General features: G+C 41.3%; 1 protein-coding gene across 3 annotated transcripts in view; it reads left to right on the top strand.

Annotated features, from left to right (window-relative positions):
- Positions 1-25,840, top strand: part of NRG1 (neuregulin 1) — a 482,035-nt gene that overhangs the window by 321,254 nt on the left and 134,941 nt on the right. For all 3 annotated transcript variants that reach the window (XM_054810030.1, XM_054810029.1, XM_054810028.1), the window contains exons 3-4: positions 15,340-15,517; positions 21,854-21,978. In XM_054810030.1, the coding sequence (XP_054666005.1) occupies positions 15,340-15,517; positions 21,854-21,978 (303 nt within the window). The remainder of the gene's footprint in view (positions 1-15,339; positions 15,518-21,853; positions 21,979-25,840) is intronic.

The raw sequence follows: 25,840 nt of genomic DNA, 5'->3' as shown, positions 1-25,840 counted from the left end.
GAGCTTTATTGTCCTCCCACATCCCGTGTGCCTGCCTTAAAGTGATTTTCTTGAATTCTAGGCCCCAAGGACAGCTCTCTGCCTAGCCATCCAGTTTTACAATATTTCACATCACGCCTCATAAGAAGGGATACAGTACAGGTATTCTGCTAGGCAGACTGCCTGTGTGATGTCGATGGCCCTCTGTACCTCCCTCTGATTTGCTTGGACTCATTATCATGGGTGAAGTACCATTCATCTTAGTGGTTTCTAATGTGATACTCCAGTTTAAAATGCAGTAAGCCACTCCAGTCAATATGAATTTAATGCCTGAGGTGACTGAGTGTAAAATGACCAAAGTTCTGTAAATTCACATCCCATTCCGTGAACTAGCTTCCCCACATGGAAAGCCCAAAGTGCAGAAATGTCATTTGTCTGAGATATTTTTGAATGCGAGGCTTGTATGCTTTGCTGATTGAGAAAAGTTGTTTGGGGTTTTTTTAGTGTTTGTCATCTATTTCAATGTGATGAGCAATTTTTTCAAAGTGCAGTTGCTGAATGAGAATTAAAACAGCAAAAAACTGCATTTTTCTCTCCCAATCTAAGTCTAAAACTGAGGTCCCTCTCCTTTTTTAAGGACATGATGACCATACTCAAATGTGACTCATACAGTAACTTTTAGTACTTCTTTGTTTACTGAGCCTGTTAATTGTGAATTCAGAATGTGTTTTAATAAAATTTCTGCTTCTCTCCTCTGACATGTGTAGCAGTTTCAGCTAATGTAAGTCCTGTCAAAAGCCTCTTTTTCTGTATTTTAATCTCTAGCCCTCTGCAGAATAATCAGTCAGATAACAAATACATCAGATAATACATTATTTTCCAGCATAAAAAAAAATCTAAGAATTTATAGGGTGGTTATGTGCATGTTTAGTTATACAATTATCTAAATGAATGGAGGGCAGAGACAGCATATCCTCAGAGTTTGGAAAACTGAGTTATCAAATTGAGAATAAGGGCTCTGCTTAGTAACAAATAAGAGTGCTATAATAGATAGCATCCAGTGAGAATCTTACTCTTTTTTTTTTTTCTTTGTGGGGAAAGAATGGGGTACAGAAAGGAAAAAGATTATTAAAACCTGCTGTTTAGGTCAGTGTTTCCTCTGATTATTTAAATTATGTTTAAGATTGGGGAAGTAAGCTGTGGGGATAAACAGCTGTCAAACCTCTCACTACTATCAAAACAATTCCGTCTCATGAGCACTGAGAAATACTGAGAAACACAAAACCGCCCCATTTTTTTGTCTGCTAAGACAGATTGGGATGAAGAGACTGTGAGAAAGAGGGCAACTGACCCTGGACCTTTTTGCCTTTCTTGGCATGGAAGCCTGAACTTCCATGATTAGAGGCTGTGTTTGGTATGTGTTCAGTCAGCCCTGTGAAGGCTGCAGATGGAAGTGCCACGCACTGCCAGTAGAGATGATAACTTTGTTGTTGTTTTGCTGGATTTTGACCCTCCTCTATGCACTCCCAACTCAAATCAGAGCTATAAACGAGAATGGCTTTTGGGCCCTTTCACACCTCCCTGAACACACAGTGTGGGCTCACTTCCTCTCCCTCCATCACAAATAGCTTGATTGCTCTGGAGGCTCCAGGAAAATGGTATTTTGATACTGGTTTTCCTTGATCCCTGGTCTGTTTACGTACTACTGGAAATTCATGCAGCTCATGAGATAAAACACTCTGCAAAAAGAAGATCACACCTGGAAATAATGACTTCCAAAGTCCAAAGTGTCTCAAATTCTTTCCAGAAGTAGTGATTAAAAGGGAAACAATACAGTAGCCATTCAGTATAATGATACTGTTGGGTTTTTTTATTATTATTACTTTTTTCAGCCATGTTGGGTTTTATGACATCTCTTAGTAGACAGAGATTCAAAATGAGGTAATACTGTGGAAAAAAAGTATGCTTATCTTCTACAGAGCACTTTTCTGGCTTGATTGTCTCCATTTCTCTTAGCAATAATGGTGTCCTGCTTGGTTGCTTCTTACACAGAATTCCCTTTGCAGCCAGAAGGGGGACTCAGGATATTAAATTTCAGCAGATGCAGTGAAATCATCCCATATGTTCTTTCTTCTGAACATCCCTTTCTGATACTGTTGTGCTTCTTTCTTGGCTTCCTCCATCAATCTTTCATGGCTTTCATTTTCAAACAGCTTTCGTTATTATGTACTTACCAATGTGGGACAAATTTTGCAGAAAGAAGTACTGAAATGCTGGGACACATGGTGGAACCAGGTTCCAGTCCATCAGGAAGAGGCTTTGGTATATCTTTTCTTTGTCTGTTTATCACAGGGTTTTTCAGCCCCTTTATTACTAGGTCTTCCCACAGTTATATCATCTCCCTAGTGTGTAGGTAGAATCCCAGGCTGTAGTTAATAGGGGAATATTTTGGTGGTTGTGACATCCAAACACAAAGGAGTGTTGTGATACCCAAGAAAGGATCTTTGGTCTGCTGGATGGACTTCAGACCATCGCCCAGCTCATGATGAAAGAGAATAAATGAACATGCCTAAGCACAGATATGCGTGTTGCTTCATGATGGCAGCAGTAGTGAAATAATCTGTGAGAGAACAGACATAGGTAAAAAAAAAAAAAAAAAAAAAGGTAGAAAAGCCAGATGGTATGGATACAGCAGACTCATCTTTTTTTGCACATCACCAGGAAATAAATCCTGCCTGCCACTGGGCTTCTTGTGAGACATCCCTGTTCTCTGTACTCACGCCACCTTGCAGGGCTGTGTCTCAAAACAAACCTGATACACCTGCCAGTTCTGTTGCTGGGGTTTCCATTGTAAACCCATGTTTTCTCAAACCTTTTTAGGATCAAGCTTTTATGTTTGATTTATTCATGTAATATGAGTTTCTTTCTCATGCCTTCTAGAAAATTTGGATAAAAGAAATGACTGGCACCCCCCTAGGGTTCAGCACAGTTGGGGAGAAAGTTATGCATTCTGCCTGTAACGTGCTATTTTCAGTGAAAGTCCAGATTGGAACTTGACATGATAACATCGTTGTAGGATAATGTGGTTTTGTTTGGTTCATGAAAGACTGCTTTTTATTGAAGACTACTAAAAGAAAGAAAAAAGTGCCAACACATAAGAATTTGAGCACTACGCAGACACTCTGTAAAGGGAGATTTGTTTCTGGTTTGCTGCTTCGATCTCATCTTATTGCATGGGGACACATCCCTCCTGTGTCTGTCAAGGAGCAGCAGCCTCCTCTAACATATTTTGCAGTTATTCACTTCAGATAGCTTCAGAGAGGCACAGTGGCCACATATGATGAGGCTGAAGCCTTTATCTTAGTTCTGGCTCTGCAAGAAATAAATAAACAACCTGCTGGGCTGCCACAGCTTGACACCAACGCCAGCATGTGGAAACCTTCTTGCTTTTCCTCACCTGGGTTTTTTCCTGGGGTGTTGTCTCAGACCATTCCCATGTGAGATTTTCACTCTGTTGGCACAGTAAAGAGTGTGTATATTGCTGCCTTCCTCGTAGCTCAGCTGTCCAAACCTGAACAGAGCTGGTTTGAGCTCTAGTGGGACTCAGTGGTGGCAACAGATTTGCTGCAGATTGGCTTGCAGTTGTTCTACTAATGCTCTTCAGTAATTTCTCAGCAGCAGAAAGGCCGGATGGTATGTGTATACAGTCCAGGTGACTTAATGATTGAAGTCAATGTCCTGGCTGGGAATTAAAAGCAAAGGAAGAATTTCCTGTTTCAGGAATAACAACAAACTGAAACTTTTACTAGAAGTAATGTGGAACAGATAGGTCACAGGAGATGATATGCAAAAATCTCCAGCTCAGCAGCAGCAAAATGAAGCTGTTTCTCACAAGGCTATTATCATTGAGAATGAAACAAAAAGGAGACTGGGAAAGGGATGGCACATTCATGTGATTAGTCCTTTTGTGCAGAGGTTTATAATCACATTGATATCTTTCTACCTTGAATGATGAATGCATATTAATATGTATGAGTGTTAACATACAAAGTCACTGTCATATAAGTCAGGTTTCTTAAATCAATTCAACTGAAGCAGAGAGAGCATTGCCTCTAGAAAGACCTGTTAGGACTAATTTAATCCAGAAGTTTATCGATTCAACTTCATTTGTTAAGGAATTTATTTTAATGTGAGTTTAATCATAAATCAGCTTTAAATCAGTTTAAGTATGTTCACACTGAAGCTTTGCATTTTTTTAAATAAAATTGATTTATGCTTTACTTAAAAAACTGCAAATTTGGATATAGACAAGTCTGTGCCTTTTTTTTTCCCCCTTTTTGTCCTGTGGCACATTTCTCTGTCTTCAGGGGTGAAAGTCTAGCTGTATCAAATCAATGACAAAGCATTTTATTTTCACAGGGCCTGAATTTTACCTTAGTACTGTGCTGGGCCTTCAGTTCTTATCATATAGCAAATAAAGCCCTAGATGCTTGCACACTTGATATAATCAATTTTCAGGCTGTGATTTTATCCAAAACTGTGACACATGAAAACCATTTGCAGGTTTAAAAGAAGTGGGGGAAGGGAGGTTTACTTGATTTACCATATCCTTATTCTTTTTACTGGCAGCTTGTTCAGAAGTTTATTCTCCAGCTCGTTTTTAGCTAAACTTTAAAATACAGTGTCTGTTCTGTTAATGTAGATCCTAGACTGGGGCATAAGATTTGGTAAATTACGCACACTACTTACTACACATTATATATTTGAGTGGATCTAGAAGGGTCTTCCTGTGGCTTCCACATGAAGAATATCACCATCCTACAATAAAAGTCGTAATTCCTCCCCGACAATAGATACTGGTGGCCACAATCACAAGGGCTAAATACATAGGTTGTTAAATAATTACCAACTAGTTAGTGCATGTTATGGTCTTTTTCACATAGTCATAGATTTTAAGGCCATTGAGGGATTTTGACAAAAGCTTACATAAACACCTGGCAGGATGGGCTTGATTGTTACAGACCAGGAGCTCCAGGCTGAACTTGATGACCTGGACATCTATTTCACGCTGAGATCTATTTCACAGTTTCCTGTATTTGTGTGATGATCCCACTTCTGCGTGGCCCACTACTTAGCATTCACACAGGTTTCCTGGTATGCAATTATACCACTAAAGGTTGATCTGGAATATATTTTTCTAAAGTCTTGTAATTTTTCCTACATAATTTTTGAACTTTTGCCTACAGTCCAGAGTTGCATAAAGTGTTCCTGTCCCTCCTCCAGTGATTGCTGGACCATGACATGTTTCTGCACGCTTTACTGGTTATGCGGCTATGGATTTTTTGGAGGTTGACCTTTAAAAGGATGTCTAATCTTGTATAATAATTTAACCAGGGGAGATGCTTCTAATTAGGTCTTTTTATGAGCTGTTCCTGATTGGAGTTATTTAGCAATATTTATTCTTAAGAATTTTGTTTAATTTTTCATTTGTCTAAAGACTGCCTGCGCACAGTTTCAAACAGGTGTGACAGAAACATTTCCTTTTCACTGCAGTTTCCTCTTCTGTTTTGCCATAGCTGCAGAGTATAAATATGGGGTACAGTATATGCTGGAAGTAAATTACACTGAAGGGTATACGATGAGATCCTCTCTGCCTACTGTGCAAGCCCATAATGTTAAATGCCATGTTTAGATTTTTACTGACCTGGGTTTGAGCTGATGATATGTATGCAATACCCAGATGTATCCAGATCCTCAGTTCCTGAATTGAGTCAAGTGGCTTTTGGTCTCATTGGTTAAACTGTTTGCATAACTTCATGTTAAAAAAAAAGAAGATTTTGCTGGTGGACATTTCCAAGGGACCGCCACCTCAGTCAGCTGAAGGGGCCAGTACTATTTGTGCTGTGTCCCTGGGGAAAGGTACATTCTTTTGCTGTGGAAGCGGCACCGTTTTGGCACTGTCAGACCACGTTGATTTTCCCCTTAGCATTTAGGTATGAAAACACTCATCTTCCAAATTGACTTAGGAGTGGAAGCACAGCGTGGTCCACCAGCGATAGCTCCAATGTTTTCTACCTGGTGAAGATTTTGGCAGGCAGGGGCAGGGGGATTGCTCTTTCGGGTGTTGTGCAGCTGGGAAGGGGGTGGCACATTGCTCTGCTCCATCTGTGATCAGCACCAGAAGAAAATGACTAGGAAAAACTTTAGAGGCAACTCTGGTTAAGTCTGACTAGGGACAGACCCCATTTTGGACTTGCAGTGGGAGGGCTGCCCTTGCCTTCCACAGGTTTCCTCCATGCAGTCTTTGAGCACACAGATGTTTTTGTAGGCCTGCGTCCTTCCACAGCCTGTGCTGAACACCCACATGAGTCCCAGAAAAAGAGTATTGCTAGGAGAGCTGACCACAAAGAATTTAAAGGAGAGGAGGGGAAGGAAAGTGTCAAATGAGGAGCTAATACCCACAGTGTTAAGTTTGACTTCAGCATTAGCAAATCAATGTCTTGAAAGATTCAAAATTCTTCATGCTGCTGTGAATATTTTATGCAACCTGTAATGCAACAGCAACTTCTTCCTTTTGATGCTCCAATTAATCTTGTTTTCTCCAAATTCATTTCTACATTTTGGGTTTGTTTCTGGTCATGTCAAACAAGCCATCAGACAGGTTTCAGTTCAGGTTTTCCACATTCCCACCCCAAAATTTCCACATGGATGAGTGGTTCTTTGTGGGGAGGAACATTAGCAGACAAATGAACCCCCTAAACTACCAACTGTGCCTGGGGATGCCCAGAAATTTTCTCGTCTACTTTGTGAGAAGTGGTAGCCTCTGTGTTTGGGGCTTCTGGAAAGGCAGTTGTTTTGGCAAATGCTGTTTTGGGTCTTTCTGTGTACTCACTAGTTATTCTTACCAGTGGTTGTATCCTCAAACTCAGATTACCCAGGTATCCTTGGTGGCAGTGGCAGTGACTCTAGCTCAGTGAACCCAAGCAGGACGAGGTGGTTAGTGGTCACCTGTTGAGGTACCCTACATCCCACAGCCCAGGAATCTTCTTTTGACCACCATTTCCGTTGTCGTGGCACTCCCTATTCCCCGTCTTGTATCATTTGTTAATAAGGCATCCATGTGGGCAGCAGGTCATTCTGGTTTTCCTGTCCAACATGGAGAATTGTTTTAATACTGGGGAAATTTATATGAGTCCCGTAATTACAGCATTGTCTGATGTCATTTAAATTCTGCATCATGCACTAATGCATGACTGTTGCTTCTATACATATATGACTGAGCTCTCACTTGGAGTAGGGACAGTTTGGCATGCTTAATTAGGAAGATCTCTGATCAGGCACATAAAAGTGTGCCAGCAATGTTGGTGGATGTGTGTTGTTACTCTTTCTCTTAAGCCTTCCACAGCCTTCATCAAAATGATGAGGAAGGTTTTGAGGAATATGAAGGCCTGCCATGGATAGATCCACACTGGGCTATTTATTGGCTGATGCATGGTACTTTGAAGTGAAACTATTGCAGAATCAGAAAATGTTACAAAGCCAAGAAAATAGCATAAGCCAGAAGAAAAAATGGGCCCCTCTATGATTAGGATCAAGGGAAAGCAGTCACTTACGTCCTTTGTACATGAGCATTCCAGCTTTTGTTGGAACAGTGTGGAAGGAAAGAGCATGACAGAGAAACACTGAGAGGGCGGAGAAGCAACTGACACCAGAGGAGATGGAAACAAGAGTTATAAAATATAATATAGTGCATAGGATTTGAAAAGCTTACAGGATTCGGCACACAGAAGTAGTCTCTGTGTTTTCTGATGATGGCAAATACAGGAGTGTGCCAGAGAATACAAAATGTGAGAGGGAGGGGAGATGGCTGTACCACTTTTGAGCCCTCAGATTGAAAGTCTAAAGCTCTAAGGAAGCTATAAAAAAAAAGTCAGTTGTACCAAAAAAGAGAAAAAAAGAGAGTTACCCAAGAACTGGATTTTCATCAGTCAGTAATCCAGAGGAATAACCTCTGAAATTATACCAAAGAAGAATATTGTTGCATGGTGCATGTTTCCTTCCTTGCCTTTTCTTAGTCCATCTGTTTTTCTTCTTCCCAGCATGACCTTAGGGCACAACAACATGGCTACGCATGTACCACAGCTGAGACCCAAAGTTTATGTTTTGCATGCCTCTCAGCCCGGTGATCTGGTGAACCTTCCAAGTCTGTCCATAAGGCATAGTCTGAGACCCAGTCAAGTTCACAGTGCAGTCACACCCTGTGCTTTTAGGTGGTTCTCTCAGCTGCACTAGTCTCTGTTTGGTGACTTACTTTATGCCTTTTTTCAAGCAAAGACAGAGATTAATGATGAAAATACTTACACTGCAGAGCAAAGAAAAGAAAGTGACATATGTATGATGCAGCAAGCTGCACTTCCTCCACTCATCTGACTTCAAGCTACACAACTTGAGACAAACTTTTTTAATGTGCAGTCCTGAAATTCAGCTCCTAAATCAAAAGTGTCTTCATGTAAACAGAAATCACTGAGTACTTGCAAGTCCCCTTGAAGTCCACAGGATTTATGCCTGCATAGCATTTCTATGCATTGGATTGCTTTCATTTTAGTGCTCAAATAAAGATTCTGGAGTCTACCTTTATGCACTTAGGTATGTAAAATATGGACCTGCAGATTTTTATATCGACTTTATGAGCAGTTGTCCCTGAATCACTTATTGGATATCAAGTATATTTATTTTACGCTGTCCCCACATTTTCAGTCTGTATGATCAGGTTTTTGTATTGACAGTGTCTAACAGGGTCATCAAAGTTTATCAGGGATGCAGCCAGTTGGAGTCAGCTGAAGCATTGTAAACCAGAGGAGAGAGTATTTAATGCAATCAGGCGATGGGTTCCTGCAGACACAATCATCAGTAAATAAATTAAGTGTTGACCTTTAAATTGTAATCTTTAGGTTAGACGCTTGCTTACACCCAGCTTCTCTTGTGAAACCTATGTTTTGCTATCTTTGAACACAATTCCCTGTCTCTGAGGAGGTCTAAGCCCAGAAACTGATATCTTGAGTGACTGCAGGAGGCTGGACAGCCTGGCATTATCTTGTTACACTGAATAAATGGGCGCTTGCAGGCTTTCCCTCGTGGACATGATACTTCTAGACATGCTGGTTTGTCACTACCATCCTTTTTCTGACTCCACTGAAGATGCTTTTTACTTGTAAAGTGGAGGAGGGAGTAGTAAGACCTTCTCCATTTGCACAGTACTTCTTCCATATGTCCATTTTCAGTGTCCTGTTAAAAATCCTGCCTTCCCAAGGTTATGTTATGAGTTGGTCCATGATGCTTTCATTGGAAGGGTTTGATGGGCTTCTGACAGGGAGAATGAAAAGAAGATTAATGCAAGCTCAGAGAGCAGCTTCATGGGTAGGGCTAAATATTCATGAATGCTGGCATGACATACCATGTACTTAAAAGCATCTCACCCTGAATGAACAGATACTTTAGGTGTAGATCTATGAGTTTGCTGGGTGCACCATCACTTTGAAAGGACCAAGTGAGACTTCAGCACTGTCATACCTAAACCTGTCAGGCTCACTGAGTTTAGACTCAAATGCTCCACAGCATGAGATGAGCAGTTCCCAGTCAGGGTAATCAGAGTTGCAGTTGTGATTGGCTTTTGGGAGTAGTTACTCTGATTTATGGCAGCATTTGCTGGTTCCTCACTTGTCCAGTGTTCGAAGAACATGGGTCTATTGCTATATCCCTCCCTATTGCTCTGTTTCTTGGCTCCTGACCACATTGCTAGCTGTGCCTTTGGCATTCCCCTTTCTTTTGGCCTTCACCACATCTAAAATTTCTGCAAAAATTTCCTTTTAACATCACTAGGAAAAATAAGTATCTCTGGATCTTGGTTCTACATGTAATGCTCAAGATAAATGTCAGGTTTGCATTATTCCTTTTGCTCTTCTACACAGATGTAAGTATTCAAATCATAGACCCAGAAGCTGAAATGTATCTGGCCATATTTTCAAAAGAGTTCAGAATGGAGAAATTCCCATGTAAGTAGCTAAATGATTTGTTTGGTTTTCCAGTCTCTCAGCTCGTGCTCAGTTACTCTGGTATTTTGGAGATCTGGTTGTGTGGGATTATCTCCTATCATTACCCGCAGTGTTTTATCGTGTAGGTAATCTGCACAGAAACTCAGCATGCTGGAAGGAAATAGACAGATTTTGAAAAGTGTTCACAATCCAAGTGTTGCCTGAGAGAATAACAGGAGGATTAAAACCAACAGAAAACAACAGAACTTTGAGTTTGTTTTTTTTTTTTTAGTTGTCTAAGCAGGAGCAGTGTACATTTTAAAGTGTAGCTTATATGGTTTATACCAAAGGCTTTAGAAAATCCGGCCTGCTGATGATAAACCTGAGCTTGATTACAATCTCATATGCAAGGGGAGAAGGCTTTGTGGGAATAATATAATTTGTCTTGCATTACTGCCCAGCCTTTGGCATTATGCTACAAAAAACCCAAGTCTGAGGCCAAGGCAATGGGTGTTATTCTTGTGGCTTCTCTTACCACTCACCAAGCTGTTGATCACAATTTTGCACAGCAAACTGTGCACATGTGCCTACTGGTAAGCATGCCTAATATATTCCTGTGCTTGGACTCTAAGGCTTTGTGCCTTCCTAGGAAAAGAGAGAAGAGAGAAGAGGAGAGAAGAGGAGAGGAGAGGAGAGGAGAGGAGAGGAGAGGAGAGGAGAGGAGAGGAGAGGAAGAGAAGAGAAGAGAAGAGAAGAGAAGAGAAGAGAAGAGAAGAGAAGAGAAGAGAAGAGAAGAGAAGAGAAGAGAGAAAAGAGAAGAAAAGAGAAGAAAAGAGAAGAAAAGAGAAGAGAAGAGAAGAGAAGAAAAGAAAAGAAAAGAAAAGAAAAGAAAAGAAAAGAAAAGAAAAGGAAAAGAAAAGAAAAGAAAGGAAAAGAAAAGGAAAAGAAAAGAAAAGAAAAGAAAGAGAAAAGAAAAGAAAAGAAAAGAAAAGAAAAGAAAAGAAAAGAAAAGAAAAGAAAAGAAAGAAGAAAAGAGAAAAAAAAAAAGAAAAGAAGAGAAAAGAAAGAAAAAAAAGCCCAACCACTCATGGAATTTCAGCTGAAAGAGTGTAGTTGTGTGATAATATTTTGCAGGTTTCCTGTTTAATTTGTTCAATGTGTTGAGCTTCCATGCAGATTAACTATACAATCGAACACTGAGGGTGAGGAGATTGCTGTGCTTTGCCAAACTCACCAAAGTCCAGAGAGAAGAAGTTATCTCCAGTCATACATTATCAGTGAGCCTTTTGCAGAGAATATGGAAATGTGTGTTCTTTATCTGCAATGATATTATGCAGGCCAGCAGACATACATTCCTGAAAAAATTGCTAACAAAATGACAGATATTCAAGTCATCTTAATAAGCAGAGATCTAACACCTTGCATGCTTTTGCCTGTTAAACCCTTCCAACAGTGCGGGACTTTTGCTGACACAAGCGCTCTGACGCTTTGTGAGGGCTCATCACAGCGTGACAGCCCTCTCTGGCTGTTATCATCCATGTTGCTTTCTTAGAAAGTGTGTCAAACCAGGGGAGGTCCGTGAGCCACAGAGAGAGATGTCCTAACCAGGGAGTGTGAAAAGCTCGGGCTTAGACATGGGTGCCTTTCTGTGTGTCTAATTGACTCTTAAAATATGAGGCCCTCCTGGGTTTCGGCACATGGAATACAGATAAAGTGGATTCCACCGCACCTTTCATTCAAGCAGTGCTACTTTCGGGGTGCTTCCACGCTTAGTTTCTGCTGTTTCTCTTTGGGATTTGTCTGTTTTCTTTGCTACCTGGCCCTTGTCATTCTGTGATAGATGGCACGTGTAAGGGCTCTGCTGCCGCCATACTGGAGCTGCTTGCAACAGCACGGCCCAAAATGCGACCCGCAGGAAATGCTTCCGTCTTCACAATACATTTTGACTGAGTCATTTTGTCCCGGATGGCACCTTCACCTCCATCCACGCCTGGGAGATGCAGAAAGTGTTTTCCTTGCCCCTTCCCCCTCGCTCCCGCCTGCAGCAGCGAGCCTCACGCGGAGCGGTGGGGAGAAGCCTCGCCGGTGGCAGGAGTGGTGCTGCACGACGGGCCCAGCAAGGAGCAGTGGAAAGGAGCCAAGCTGGCAGGAGATGCCGTGGGGACAAAGGGGGAACGGGTAGAGAGGCGAGGGGAGGGAGGTGTCGTGGGGGCAGCAATGTCTAGTTATCATTATAAGCATTTTTGCCTCCTTTAAAAGCAGTTTTACCCCTCAGACAAGGTCCTGTCTTACCAGCACTGGGGAAATTGGCACAGACTCTGACGAAAGTCAACTACCTCTTGCAACAGTGGAAGCTGTAGCTGATCTCGATCCAAGCACACAATGCTGTAGTTTTATCAGCACAAGCTTTCTCATATGCCTGGCAGGTCCGATTAACTTTTGCAGAAGTGTAGCTGAAAGGAAACAAACATAGTGTAAATGAAAAGGAGGGGAGAAAAAAGAATAAAAAAGAAGAGACAATCTCTTTTCTGTCATGTCTGTGAACAGCTTTTACTGCTTTCCCTGGAGAGCCTGCATGCTTGGACAGCAAGTTACTGTGAATTAGTGAGGGTCACTGCCATTGATTAAATCCTCTTTTATGTTTCCTGGTAACTCCTGAATTATGGCAAGACTTGAGCATATTAATTTAACACTTTTTTTTTTTCATTGACAGTTCTGATGGAGGAAAAAATCTGCAAGTCATTTGGAGCACATAATATTGAATTAAAATAAAATTCAGGAACAAAATGGCATCTCCCTTTTATTCCCAGTTTCACACTGCTGTGTTGACAGGAAAATCAAAAAACAGTTGAAGTCTTAAGCACAAAAATTTTGATCCCTGTAATTGTGGTTATTCTCTTAATTTATGCAAGATATGGACTGTAATAAATAAAATACAGTGAAATAATGAATATCGCTTTTTTATTTTGCAGCTCCTTTTCTTGCATAGTGACAGAAGACTATAACCTTAACTCTTTAATGACAGAATGAAACTATAAGCACAAACTTCAGCAGTAAGGCTTGTTAATTAATGCTAATTGGTTGTGCTGGAAAATTTAAATGTTGGTATTTTTCAAAAATTCTTCCTCTCTTTTGGGTAAATGCCTGAATATTTACGCATGTGTGCTTATGTAAATGTATGTATATATACAAATACACACACATGCTCATAAAAGTATATATATTTAAGCATATTGGTTTCAGAATGGTGTGTGGGCATTTGTTTTTCAGAAACCAAAACTTGTTTTGGTAGCATTTAGGGAACACGCTGGAATTTCCACAATTATCCTAGAGGGGGTGGAAAATGGAAACCAACATATGAGAAGATATTTTGGGGGGAGATTTCTTCCCGTTCATGAAATCCTGGGCCTTACCTGATCCCTCCCAGTGCCACCCTGACACCTGTGCCTACCCTGTCTGTAAAACCTCCACAGACACCCTCCCCAGAGCAGGTCACCCTCTCAGACATTTTGCTGACGTCTAGCCTAAGCCTTCCTGCCAGGGACTTGTTTTCCACACCAGCAGAGACACATGGAAAAAGTTGTCACCTTCCTCTTAATCAAAAGTTTTTTAATTATTGAAGGCTGCTCTGTCCCTATTCTGTCTTCTGCTGATGCCCAGCAGGCACCACCTCATTTACTGTTTCACTGCAGACCACATTTTCCTAACCACCATTGTTTATGCTGCTTTGCTCCGGGCTCAGTTTCCAGGAAAGTTGGGCTTTCCCTGGTTTCCCTGGGCTTTCCTGGCATAAGGAAGGTTGCCTCATGTGTGGGACAGGCCACGCCGCTGTCTGCAGCAGGCAACTGCTATCGGACATGTGTGTATCCAGTTCTTTATACACACCTCTCATAATTACAGCCATGATGGTGCTGCTTGGTTTTTGTCTGATTGGCATAATAATTAAGGGCAATTGATGTCAGCAAGTTTCCACAAACACACAACCAACAGGTATCAAACTCCAATCAAGCGTGTTCCAGGTTGTTAAAACATTTTCTTGTACAGGACCATATAGGAGACCTGTCAGTGTCCCAATGAATGCTCCTAACTGCATGTTACGGACAGTCATTTGGCCATGCTGGCCGTTTGTTTCCTGGGACAATATTACAGCTGTTCAAAAAATGAAACAGACTGCAGCTAGAGGTACTGCATGGGACTACTGGCTCCCCGGAGGTACAGACCAACAACGGGGCACAGCCGAGCCAGCATGGACTCACAAGCTACCACCCATCAGCTGACCAGCCGTAGCTCCCTGTATTAGCCCTCCCCGGTTGTGTGGTAAAGGTGTTATCTTAAGCCCCAGGGGAAATAAGGTTAAACTAGGAGTTTTATCTCAATGCTGGAGCATGGTAGAGGCTGGTTTACAGCTAACCCACAGGATCAAATGAAGCATGGTGTCTTACAGAGGAACTGCATCTTCTCATGAAGCCTGTGCTCAAAGATCAGTACTGGTTGTGAAATATTAGAGGCCTTTAACTTAGAAAGCCCTAAATGGCTTGAGATTTACCCACACAAGAAACACTATTGCTACAACACAGTAGAAATTGAGGTGCATCAGCTGGAGCCCTTCAGTATGTGGGAGCCATTGGCTGAGCATTTTCAATGCAGTGTCCCCTTCTGGGTCCAAAATACCCTTAATTGATATTGATTCTCTTGATGGGCTTCCAAGCCTGTTGTCTCTTGCCTCAGGGAAAGGATATGGCCAAGCTGAGGTTTGAGGTAGATGTATAATGCGGGTTATAATGTTTAGCCAGAGCAAAAGCCTTTCCCTCCGATTAGGGAAGCTGTCGAGCTTATATTTATGCTTTTAGCTCCCTGTCACATCAGTTGCACCTGGAGCCTTTGGATAGCCACTGACTCACAGCAGTCAAAATAAATAAAGCAGAAAGACACCCTCCTGTTCCCTTTCTGTATTACCTACTAAGGCTGCCTGCCACAGCGTGCTGTCTTGTTTCTAGGTGCACACAATCAATTAAGTGTTGTTAGTCATTCATACTGTATTCTGAAGCAGTACTTTAGTTCTCGTTAAGGATGTGTATGGCTTGCAGGTTGTAAGACCCGTGTAGGAGGACTCCATAGGGCCAGACTGGGCTGCCATTCGATGTGCCCTTATGCTTTAAGAATGATACACATAACACAGGAATGATGCTTATTTTTCAGATTTTGGTGTAGAGATGTTGCTTGTCTGGTTGGGGTTTGCTTTCTGTGGCTTGCCTAGCTCAGCTTGAGTTAGCACTGTTTTCCCTTCTGAGGATGGCTTAATCACCAGCACATTCTTTTATTTCTTTAGCGGTGCCTCCCAAATTGAAGGAAATGAAAAACCAAGAGGCTGCTGTGGGTCAGAAGCTGGTGCTAAGGTGTGAAACCACTTCAGAGTACCCTGCGCTCAGATTCAAATGGTTAAAGAATGGAAAGGAAATAACCAAAAAAAATAAACCGGAAAATATCAAGATCCCAAAAAAACAGAAGTAAGTACAGAGACATTTCTCACAAGCGGGGCTGGGAGGGATGGGGAGAGCTATTCACCAGAACACAAGAATTGAAGTTGTTAATTGTTGTTATCAGAAAGCTAAAAGCTGTGAATTACAGAGGAAGAAAATTTAAGGAAACAGACAGTGATGTTATTTTTCTTGAATGTATAGATGAAGTGGTAGTATGGTATAAATATTTTATAAATAATTTTCCCTTTTCAATTTCTATTTATTTTCTGAGAGCCAAAGGCTATCATTTTAACCAGTAAACCTTGGAGACAAGCCATTTTTAAACTACTGACAAGAACAGAGGTACCTTATGTTTTTTGTCTAAAATCCAAGAACATTTAAAATCATCAAAGCAACATAGCTTTGGAAACGTTTTTGAGACTTGCTTTGCAAGCAATTTAGTCCTTAAGAAGGTCTGAATGCTGCCTGCATTAGCCTCTAATGCCTTATGCAAGCGTGCAGTAGACCTTTACCAGAGGCATTCCTGCACATGCGGAACAAGGCACAGGCCTAGCAGATGTCAGATGAGTAGCAAAGTCTGCAAATCTCATCCTCCTGGCTGGGGTAAAGCGTCCCCTACATGTGACTGATGACCAGTGCCAAAAGATTGTCTGGTGCCTTGTTTCTGCAGGGAAGGAGAAGAAGCTACACAATGCATTTGCTGCATTGAGACAGGAGAAGGCATTTGCTGTTTGGTCTCTACCTTGTTGTTTAGGTTAAAAAGTTTCAGTTGTGGCCACTCATCCAGCAAAGAAAGCTATGAAATCTGTTTGAACACAGCCCTTCAACTCTCGCTTCTGCCCTCAGTAGGCAGGGCTGCTATCTGCTGCACTGGACCATGCCTCCCTTTCGTACAAGGCACGGAGGATTTTGGGTGGGCTCTGCAGGAGATCTTGCCTTCCAGGGTGTCAAGTACCCCCACACTTTTTGTCAGGTCTCATCTCATTAGGCAAAATAGCAGTGAAAATCAAACAGGTGCTTGACATTTCTGAGTTATTTAGGTTAAAAAACAGACATCCTGCCTTTGCAGTTTCTTGCACCTCAGCCTGGGGCATAAGGTGAAACAAGGAGGGGGGCAGAGCAGCATCACCGCAGCCCCCACGCCATGGTCACGCGCACGCAGCAAGAAGGAACCTGTGATGTCTTGTTCCAGCATTTGCAAAATGGAGCTGTTCCAGGTGGCAGATAGGCTGACAAATTGTCTGGACACATTTGCAGGGCCATGGGTCTCCGTCAGAGTTGCATTTTCAGTCTATTCTGTAAAGAAAATGTTCAGGTCAGAGCCTGGCCCTCAGCTTCCCCAGCAACACAGTGCTCCCTCTGAGGGGCAAACAGCATTTTCTCCTCTTACATTTTGGCTGATGCTGATTGACCAAACTCACTGGAGCCAGGATTTCACCTTCTAGGGCTAGACTTTGTCAGTTCAGTGTTGAATCAGTAGCCACCTTCTGCCAGGTCCCTTCTTTCTCTTCCCCCCCCCGCCAAACTTTTAAGGAGCTGGCAGAAGGGAAACTAGCTAATAGCAATTGATTAGAGCATGCATGTGGAATGTGTGAGACTATTTTTCAGGTTGATGTGCCAAAACACGTTTAAAATTCCCCAAAAGACACCTAATGAAAAAAAGTTAAAATTGGGCCTTTTTCTGGAAAATGGAAAGCTGAATTCCTATTCCCCCACCATGAGTGGGCAGAGTGCAGGCTTTGACCTGGATTTCACACTTCTGTGTGCTACCCCAGCCACAAGGTTATCACCCATCATTGGAATTTCTCTCTTCTATTTTATTTTTTAAAACAAATGTCAGTGTGGAACAGAGAAGCCCTTCCAGTTAGAGATGTGAAAGTCACTAGATGCAGAGTACAGGAAGAGGAAAGACCAGGGATGTCTGCTGACATCTGAAGGGTTTTCCTTGACTTTCTGCTTTGAGATTTTTGTTTGGGGACACATCGGTGCTTTGCCATTTCTTCTTTTGCTGTTTATGTGTGCTTCCAAGACTGAGCTTAAGAGGAGATAAATTTTATTTTGATAAAAAGTGGGACAGGCACCTGTTCTACAGCTAAACATGGGGAAATGCAGTGTAAATGAGTGTATAAAAATACATGCAGATTACAGCAAACAAAGCCACATTAAAAAGATCCAATCTCAAATAAAAGGAGTATCAACAATCAAGGAGTTTTTTCCCCACTTATTTTTTGTCATTTTTTCATGACAGCATATTGATAAATGTTTGTCATGTTCGTATGCTGCCATATTGTTACAACAAGCATTTAGAGTGAATTTTTTACTATTACCAAGTGTGGAAAACATCAACTAGGAAGGCTAGAGTAGTTGTTGAGCTGTCTGGAATTAATGTCTATTTTAAAGGTCAAATGGCCACATAAAAAGTAGGCTATGTTTGTGACGAACCATTAGCCTGTAGGGTGCCACAGTGTTACTGACTCCTTCAAACCAAACACTTGAGAATAAGACTTTCTACATATATTGTAAAAACCTGCAAAGTTTATAAGTAGTGCCCAATGGCCAGAATTGATTTTTGGTAATGTCATATTTTGCAATAAGTCACCTTTCTCATTGTGTGATGGCAGAATAAAACCTGTTTGTTGTTCACAGAAAAATAAATGTTTTGGAGGTCTAGCTATTTAGCTTTAGGTTTTTTAACAAATTACAAACATATCTCACAGAATTATGAAGTGTCTAGGTCAGAAATTGAAAATAAACACCTTAGCTTGGCACCTGGGGTAGGCATGGAAAAGATAATAGTGCAGCTGGGTGTTTATTGGGTGCATTTGGCCAGCATGAATACTACTGGTTCAAAGGATTTGCAGAAGTGGGGCAGAGGGTGACTGTATTTTCCTAATTTTTTAAGGGTATAGAAGACTCTGTGGCAATGCAGGCTTGCTCAAAGCCTTCAGAAGACTGCCTTGCATGTAAAGTGAACTCAGGGATCACTCCTCTAAGCTCGCTCCGATGATTTCAGGGTGGTTGATTCAGAGGGCGCAGAGCCCCAGTGTGCGATGACGTGACAGTACAGCAGGTGGATCACACTAAATGACTGTGCCCCTTCTCATTACGCTGGAAAGTCCAGAGAAACTGAATGAGAGTAAATTTTAATGGAAGGCATTTAAAGCACTCACTTTTTATCTCAAATTTGTCATGGAGTGAGAGCATGCAGTCAGTGAGTTTCTGCTGCTCTTAAGATTGCTCATGATTCACGATACCACGACTGATTCATTTGAGTGTCCAAGATCTACGCTATTCCTTTGTGTCAATGGAGTTACAGAAAAAATCAGGCACCAGACTAGGGCTAGACCTGCTAGATAACTTTCCCATGCCTGTCCACTTGTATTGGTAATATTTCATTTTCCTCCTCTGATTTCAAACCCAGGTGAAGCCTGCACGTTTTTGTTTTGGGTAGTGTGCTGTACATAGTCAGAGTCCCTTTATTACATGAAGAGTCTCCTTTTTCAGGGTTGAGGTTTTTGAGCAGAGGGAAGGTGTTTGCCACTTCACCTAGCTGATGGCTTTGGATGCAGTAGTGCATGAGATAACTTTGTGTGCAAGTGCCCTGTACCTTGGGCTTCATCCAAGCTTCGCCTGGATATTTGCCCGCAGACAGGCAATTCTGGATGACAGATGGAGGCTGGAAGCAAAATGAATTCGAGCAGTCAGATAAGGTGGGCTGGGACTGCATTCTGCAGATGTATTTCTTTCCGTTTCATGTATGAGTACAAGTTCAGCAGTGTCATAGTGGTGATGAGCTGAAGGTATAGCAGAAGCAAATCTTATAGGGAGAGGCATTTTTTGGTGTAGCATGCTATAGATTGAAAAAAAAGTACAAGCATTTGAATACAAAATCCCTTCTCAGGGGCTTTAAGTGAGTACTGTTGGAGTACTGTATTGCTAGGGAGCTGCTTCATTTACAGCCATTACTGAGTCATCTTCTGCTCTGACTGTTTTGAATTCTGTCCTGATATGTCTCAAAAATATTCTTAAGGCCATAAATATATTATTTCTTCTGCTCCCAGAGAGAAAACTCCTTACAGAGTTTTTCTAAAAACAAGAGTAAGAGTAAATTTGCCTTGTTAGGGGTAGATTTATAAGAAATATGGTTGCTTCACCTATTTTAATATTATCTTAAAATCATAAAAGGAAGACACAGTTCCTCATCTTTCCCACAGGTATCATGTAAAACAAAAAGAATAAAATTAAGTGTGCAGGGCAAAGAGTTTCTTCTTCTAAAAGGCAAGATGCCACAAAGATGGTTTGCATCAATATTACTTAATATCATATGGAGAGGAAAAGAGACTGCAGCAGATATACAGTGGGTGTCCAAATAAAAGTGACACAGCTGCAGCTGTGTTTCTTGCTTATCATTGGGTTAAAGTAAGTTCCTCAAAAATCTGAGCCTGTTTACATTGACTTTTGAGGCAACCTGAGGCTACTGCCTGCTCTCCATCTAGACAAATGTCTGCAAGCATGGCTGAAAGCCTGTGGGATATAGGAAATATCGCCTGTCCATGCAAGCTCTTAGGTGGTGTAGACTACTGCCAAACGTTCCTGGACAGGCACTCAACAGGCTGTGGCAAAGCCAGGTGTATATATGGCTGGCAGGAAGATTAAAGAGCAGGCCATTTTTACTGTGGTATAAGTATAGCTGTTAGTCAGGTGCAAAATTCCCACGCAATGACACAGTAGCTTTCAGCTTCTGGCCACTTCTGCCAGTGTGTCAACCACATTTTCCTCATATATTGGTGGTTGCCACCAACTAGAGTCTGTTCTTCTATGCCATCTGAAATGCAGCCCAGTTAATTAATTCAGCATTGGGATCTGGGCTCCTAACATTGCCTGAGAAGGGAGCCCTAATCGTCAGCTATTCAGCTGTTTGAACAAACCTGAGCAAATTGCTGATCCTAGCTTGGCTGCTCCTCCTCCGTCTTGCAAGCCCAATGGCTGCAAGAAAGCAGCCCTCTTTCATGACATGAGGAAACTCTTGTAATGTGTGTTTCTGCCAGAGCTGAGGTCCACCTAGCACACTGCTTTCATCCTATGAGGGCCACAGTGCTGACTCCTCAGCAGTAGGACCTTCATGTATAGGCAGGGAAGGATGAGCCACGGATAAGCAGATTTTGGATAGTAGATGGGATAGTTTACTGTTCTGGAGGAAGGGATGGCTCACATAGATGGGTTGGAAAGTGGTATTGAACATTTTGTTTGCTCCACAAGCCCCCTTGCTACAACACACTTGTTTCTGGTCTCAACCCAGGCCTGCTCAACGGTTCCCGGAAGGGGTAACCAGTTGCGATTTCTGTATGGAGAACTAGGAGTCATGGCTATGCTGAAGCAAAGCAACTCCCCAAACATTGCTTAGCTCAGCACTCATCACTAGACATGCTGGTGACTATGAGCTTTTAGAGTGAATAACCCCCGCCTTCTGGGGATCAGTCCTTCATGTTGGGGTAGGCCAACTTTGGGAAGCCAGTGCTCATGCACTCTACTAAGTGACTATTCTATAGGTAAATGAGCAGGTTTTGCTACGGGCAAAAACTTCCCCAAAGCACTTATTTTAAACAGAAACTGGGAACAGCAATGTGTGTATTTTCCCCAAGCTAGTCATTCTCCGCAGTCTAAGTAATGGGATTATTGCCATCACATGAGTTGGGGACCCCTTGAATGACACCAGAACATGTTCCTACCAAATTAATGGGTAGGAAGGAGTTCTGCATTTTAAAATCTAATCTTAAAACCTTGGAGACTGATTAAATTACGTCTCTGAGCCAGGAACAAAATGTAGCTTCATGCAAATTGTGCTCCTGCCCATAATTTTTTGTTAGCACTGGAGAATGATTTACTATTGGGATTTCAGAGGTTGTTAAAGAGAGTGGTGTGTCCTAATCTCATGATTATTTAGTCAGATGTTGGAAACTATAGTATTTACCCAGAACTCTGCTACTGGCAATATGAACCTGTAGGAAAGGGTAATCTATTTTAATATTACACACATCTCCATGGCATCTGGATAGCCAACAGTTCAGCTGAGAGAGAAAGGGGTTTTTTTTCAGATTTCCTTTAAGAACAAAGACTCCTCTCCAGCAGAAAAGCAAAATAGTATCTTTGTTTGAATTCATTAATATGCCTGTTTCCCAGCACCCTGTAAGAGAGATAGTTTTTTATTCTTCTCCCTTCTTTCAAACCTGGATAGTGTTAATCTGTCAGTAAGAATGGAAGACTCTGTGTTGAGAGGGAAAAAAAAAAAAAAGAGTGCATTAGTTGATGCAGTGACTGTTACTCCAGTACAGGATGTTTACATGTTTTTTTCTGATTTCACAGGAAATACTCTGAGCTTCACATTTACAGAGCCACGTTGGCTGACTCCGGGGAATATGTATGCAGAGTAAGCAGCAAACTAGGGAATGACAGTACTAAAGCCAGTGTTATCATCACAGACACCAATGGTAAGGCTTGGCTCTTTATTTTACTATCATGTTCAGAAGCACCATGTATTAAAGCTGCCACCAGGACAAAAGGGTTTGGAGGAGGGGGAAGCTTTGCAAGTGAAGTGGAAGTGGAAACACTGAAATCTATTAGGTGTGCTAAGAGAATTAATCAGGCCTGGCTTGTCTGCTAGGTAGTTGAGACGTTCGGTTTTCCTTACGCAGCCTCCTACAGAACTCAGGAGAGATCAGCATTTTCTGTGAGACACTTTCCAACACCAAGTCTAAGATACAGTCTTAAAGAGTCAGGAGAAGAAGAGGATGAAGGGAATATTATTCTAATTCCCATAGTACACGAGTAGCGGAGGCACTATAGGCCTGTGGGGAAGCTTTCATTTAACTTAAAACGTGTCCTAGTCTGAACTTCTAAACCAGCACTCCTCACTTTGTCTTTAAGTAATATTTGTCTGGCTCTGATTGCCACCATTGTTACTTTCATAGATGTTGATAGGTTTTTCTTTTGATTTCTAAAATAATAAAGAGAAAGGATGAATGTATCCGAAGGCATATTATTCAAAGGCATGAATATAATTCAGATACTTTAATTCAGGTACTGTGATTTAAACTTACTTCTTGAGGAACAGAGCTTCTCATGAGGCAGATAGCATTCAGACTTACCCAAATGATTTAAAATTATTATAGACTACTATTTTTGCAGGGCTCCTTTCCATTTAATTTACAGGAAATTCCAATTGCTTCTGACAGAATTTCGTGGGTGTTTCCCTGCGCACAAATGTTTTAGCAGTACTGTTTCTCCTTGCAAGTGCATTGGAGGCTGCAGTTCAGTTGAAATCTTGTTTCTTAAGTGTGACATTGACTAATTCAGCTCTGATAATTCAAACTCCAGTGTCCAGCCAGTTGTGAAGAATCAAAGGAACATGCCCTCAAGAGCAAACAAAGCAGAAGTTCTATGCATATCCGAGATGGGTTTAAAGATGTTGTTGCAATGGGAATTTACCAGGGATGCTTTTCTGTTCCTGATTGTGCTCTGAAACAGGAGACAGGGCTTTAAATAAATAGAAAAACACACATAAACCTTTGCCAGATGGATTTGTCCTTGACTATCTGCTCTTTTGTGGTCACACAGCAATTGCTCAACTGTATTCACTTTATGTATTTGCTATTTTGTTTCATCAAGTAAAGAATCGCAAGTGGTAAGATTTCATATTAGCTGTATGGTATTATTATCACGATCAGATGTCAGGAGATTGATATAAAAGATCAAGTGTTATTTACCAGAATGTTGTTAGGAGGAAAAATGGGTAGGTGTTTCTGTGTAGCTTGTAAATGCTTTTGGTTTCCATGAACACAAATTTTGGTTGCTCATTAGCTGCTTACATGGAAAGCTCCTATACCGTTTCCAAGATACTGGAGTTTCCAAAACTCAGCTGTAGGCACTGTGCCTGGGCAATGTTACACATAAATGCAAAAATATGCTTGGGCATCCTTTATTACTTTCTCAGACAAGGAATGGTGATGTGGCTGGGGAGTGCATGTGGGACCTCATTCCTATGCTTCATGACATGGATTTTTCAACTTCCTTTGGTCTGTGCTGAATGACAGCAAAATACTCCAGCTGCAGGGAGATGAGATCTTGGTTTTGAATGAAAACATTTGCAGGCAAGCCCTGTTATGTGCATTTATAACTGGTATGTTAGAATCTGTCTAATCTTGTTGTGAAACATAAGTTGTTTAAAACACAGCCGTGCATGCAAACTCCCAGAAATGCGACCAAACTTGGATCCAATCTAAACCTGGCAGCTGGCTCTTGTCTGTAAAGATCTGAACTGGAAACTCAGTGATATCTGAACTGGAACATCGCAGTGATATTTGATAATCTAGAATCAGGCATGGCAGCATTCATTGGATGAATAAATCAATCGTGTGTATGTGGTTGCCACACATACATCTGAGCCCCCTCTGCATATTGTTGCTTATAAATTACCAGTAAAATTGTTTCTAATTTTCCTCCTAATGATGGAATTTTCCACCTGGATTTGAGGAACAGCATGGGCAACATCTGGTGACTTAAGAGCAATGGATCCCCAAGGCCTCAGAGGGCAACATCTGCTTTGCAAGCAGGGACAGACCCCCTGCGCAGGTGACCTCCTCACCTCTCCTTCCCCCACATTCCCTGACCTCTTCCCCTTGCTAGCTTAATGACAGATTTGGGATCCAAACTCGGTAATGAGCCCTGAAGGGCAGTCATTACTCAGGTCCTATATATTTGTGTGGTCCTGCACTACTCATAAGAAAGAGTTAGGAAAAAAAAAAGCATAAAAAAAAAAAAGCATATTTAGTTCTTATTTGTTATTTCCTGCCAATGGGCTTTTGGAGAAGACCTTGGGGTCCCATGCAGCCCAGGAGCCTCTGTAGAAAACTAACGTGTGGACATCTGAGAGGGCTGAACCTCTCAGGGTAGGCAGAGAGGTTGCTTCCTTCCACCTCCAGCAGATAGCGTGACAGTGGGGTATAGAAAGATGCATCAGAAGATCTTGCTTTCTTGTGATTGTACTGACCTGCTCTGCTATGTGAACCATAACTTTAATTATGATCTTCAATTTAATGGCCTCATCTGGTCACATTTGTTGCGTGCCCTGCTATCTGCAAACTAGACCATCCTTTTGCTTTATGGTGGTTGCTTTAAGACCAAGGGTAGATAAAGTGATGGTATTTCTAGGTATGGGGTTATTTTTCTTTCCACTAAAAGATTAGTGCTTTTCAGTATAAAAATCTTGGGTTTAATTCCCTAGAATTTTGTCAAACTTTAACTGTCTTAGTTGAAATTTTCTGTGCTGCTGTATGCCACCAAAGGGAGTTCTAAGGGCAGACCAAAGGTCTGTCTAGCATGATGCTTTGTCTCTAACATCAACTAGCAATGGGCAATAGGAAAAAATGCATGAAGAACAAAGCAATTGTGTTGGGTTTTTTCCCCAAGAATAGGAAAAGCCACACCTTTACCACTAAGGTCATATGTATGAAAACTCCCAATTTCAATTCCCTGTTCCAAAGCATAGAAAAAAGTATTTCTCAATAAAACAATTGTCAAAATTTCTTTTTTGTTTTCAGTGAGCAAAGAGCTTTAGTTTTCCCTGATCTCATTCTCAGAAATGGTAAAATTTTCTGTCTTAAACAGTAATAGTCAATGCAATAGTAACTCCTGTCCTTGTTGCTTTTGCTGTTATTATTAACATTACTGTTATTTAAAACTCCCCAATTTGCTCTTGAGTAAGTTTTTGTTACACATAAACACGCACACACCCCACGCACAAACTGTATTAACCTACACAGACTTTTAAATTTTCTCATATTTACTGAAATAAACATAAAGCCTTTTCTATAGAGCCATATGTGTGGATTAAAAATTTAACAAATATAAAAATAGGTAGACAAACACTATTTGTTACCAGTCTTAACAGCAAGTAGTGGGAGCTATTGTATCCTCTTTTAAATTTATAATGAGTATAACTTGCCCAAAGGATATGAGCTGCCTTCTTATTTTCATTCACTCCTATTCATGTATGCTCCCCTAAGAAAGATTGTAATTGAGGTCAGAATAGAGGCATGAAGTTCTCCTGGAATTGTATAAATAGTTCACAGGTTTGTTAATGCAATAGTAACTGCTCTTTTGCATCCTAATTTGTCACTTTAGGCAGGCAAAATTCTTGCAGTGAATTTTCATGGACTTTCTCATGAACATAAGACCTTACTATGCTTAATAAATCACACTGAGAGAATACTTCATACCGGAGCCAAAGCTTTCAATTTCATGTTTGAAAACTTACTCACAAACCCCCTTATTTAGACAACTAGGTAAGTGACC

The sequence above is a fragment of the Grus americana genome, chromosome Z (genome assembly GCF_028858705.1).
Source record: "Grus americana isolate bGruAme1 chromosome Z, bGruAme1.mat, whole genome shotgun sequence".
NCBI classification, from domain to species: Eukaryota; Metazoa; Chordata; class Aves; order Gruiformes; family Gruidae; genus Grus; species Grus americana.
This window is presented reverse-complemented; position numbering and strand designations above follow the sequence as displayed.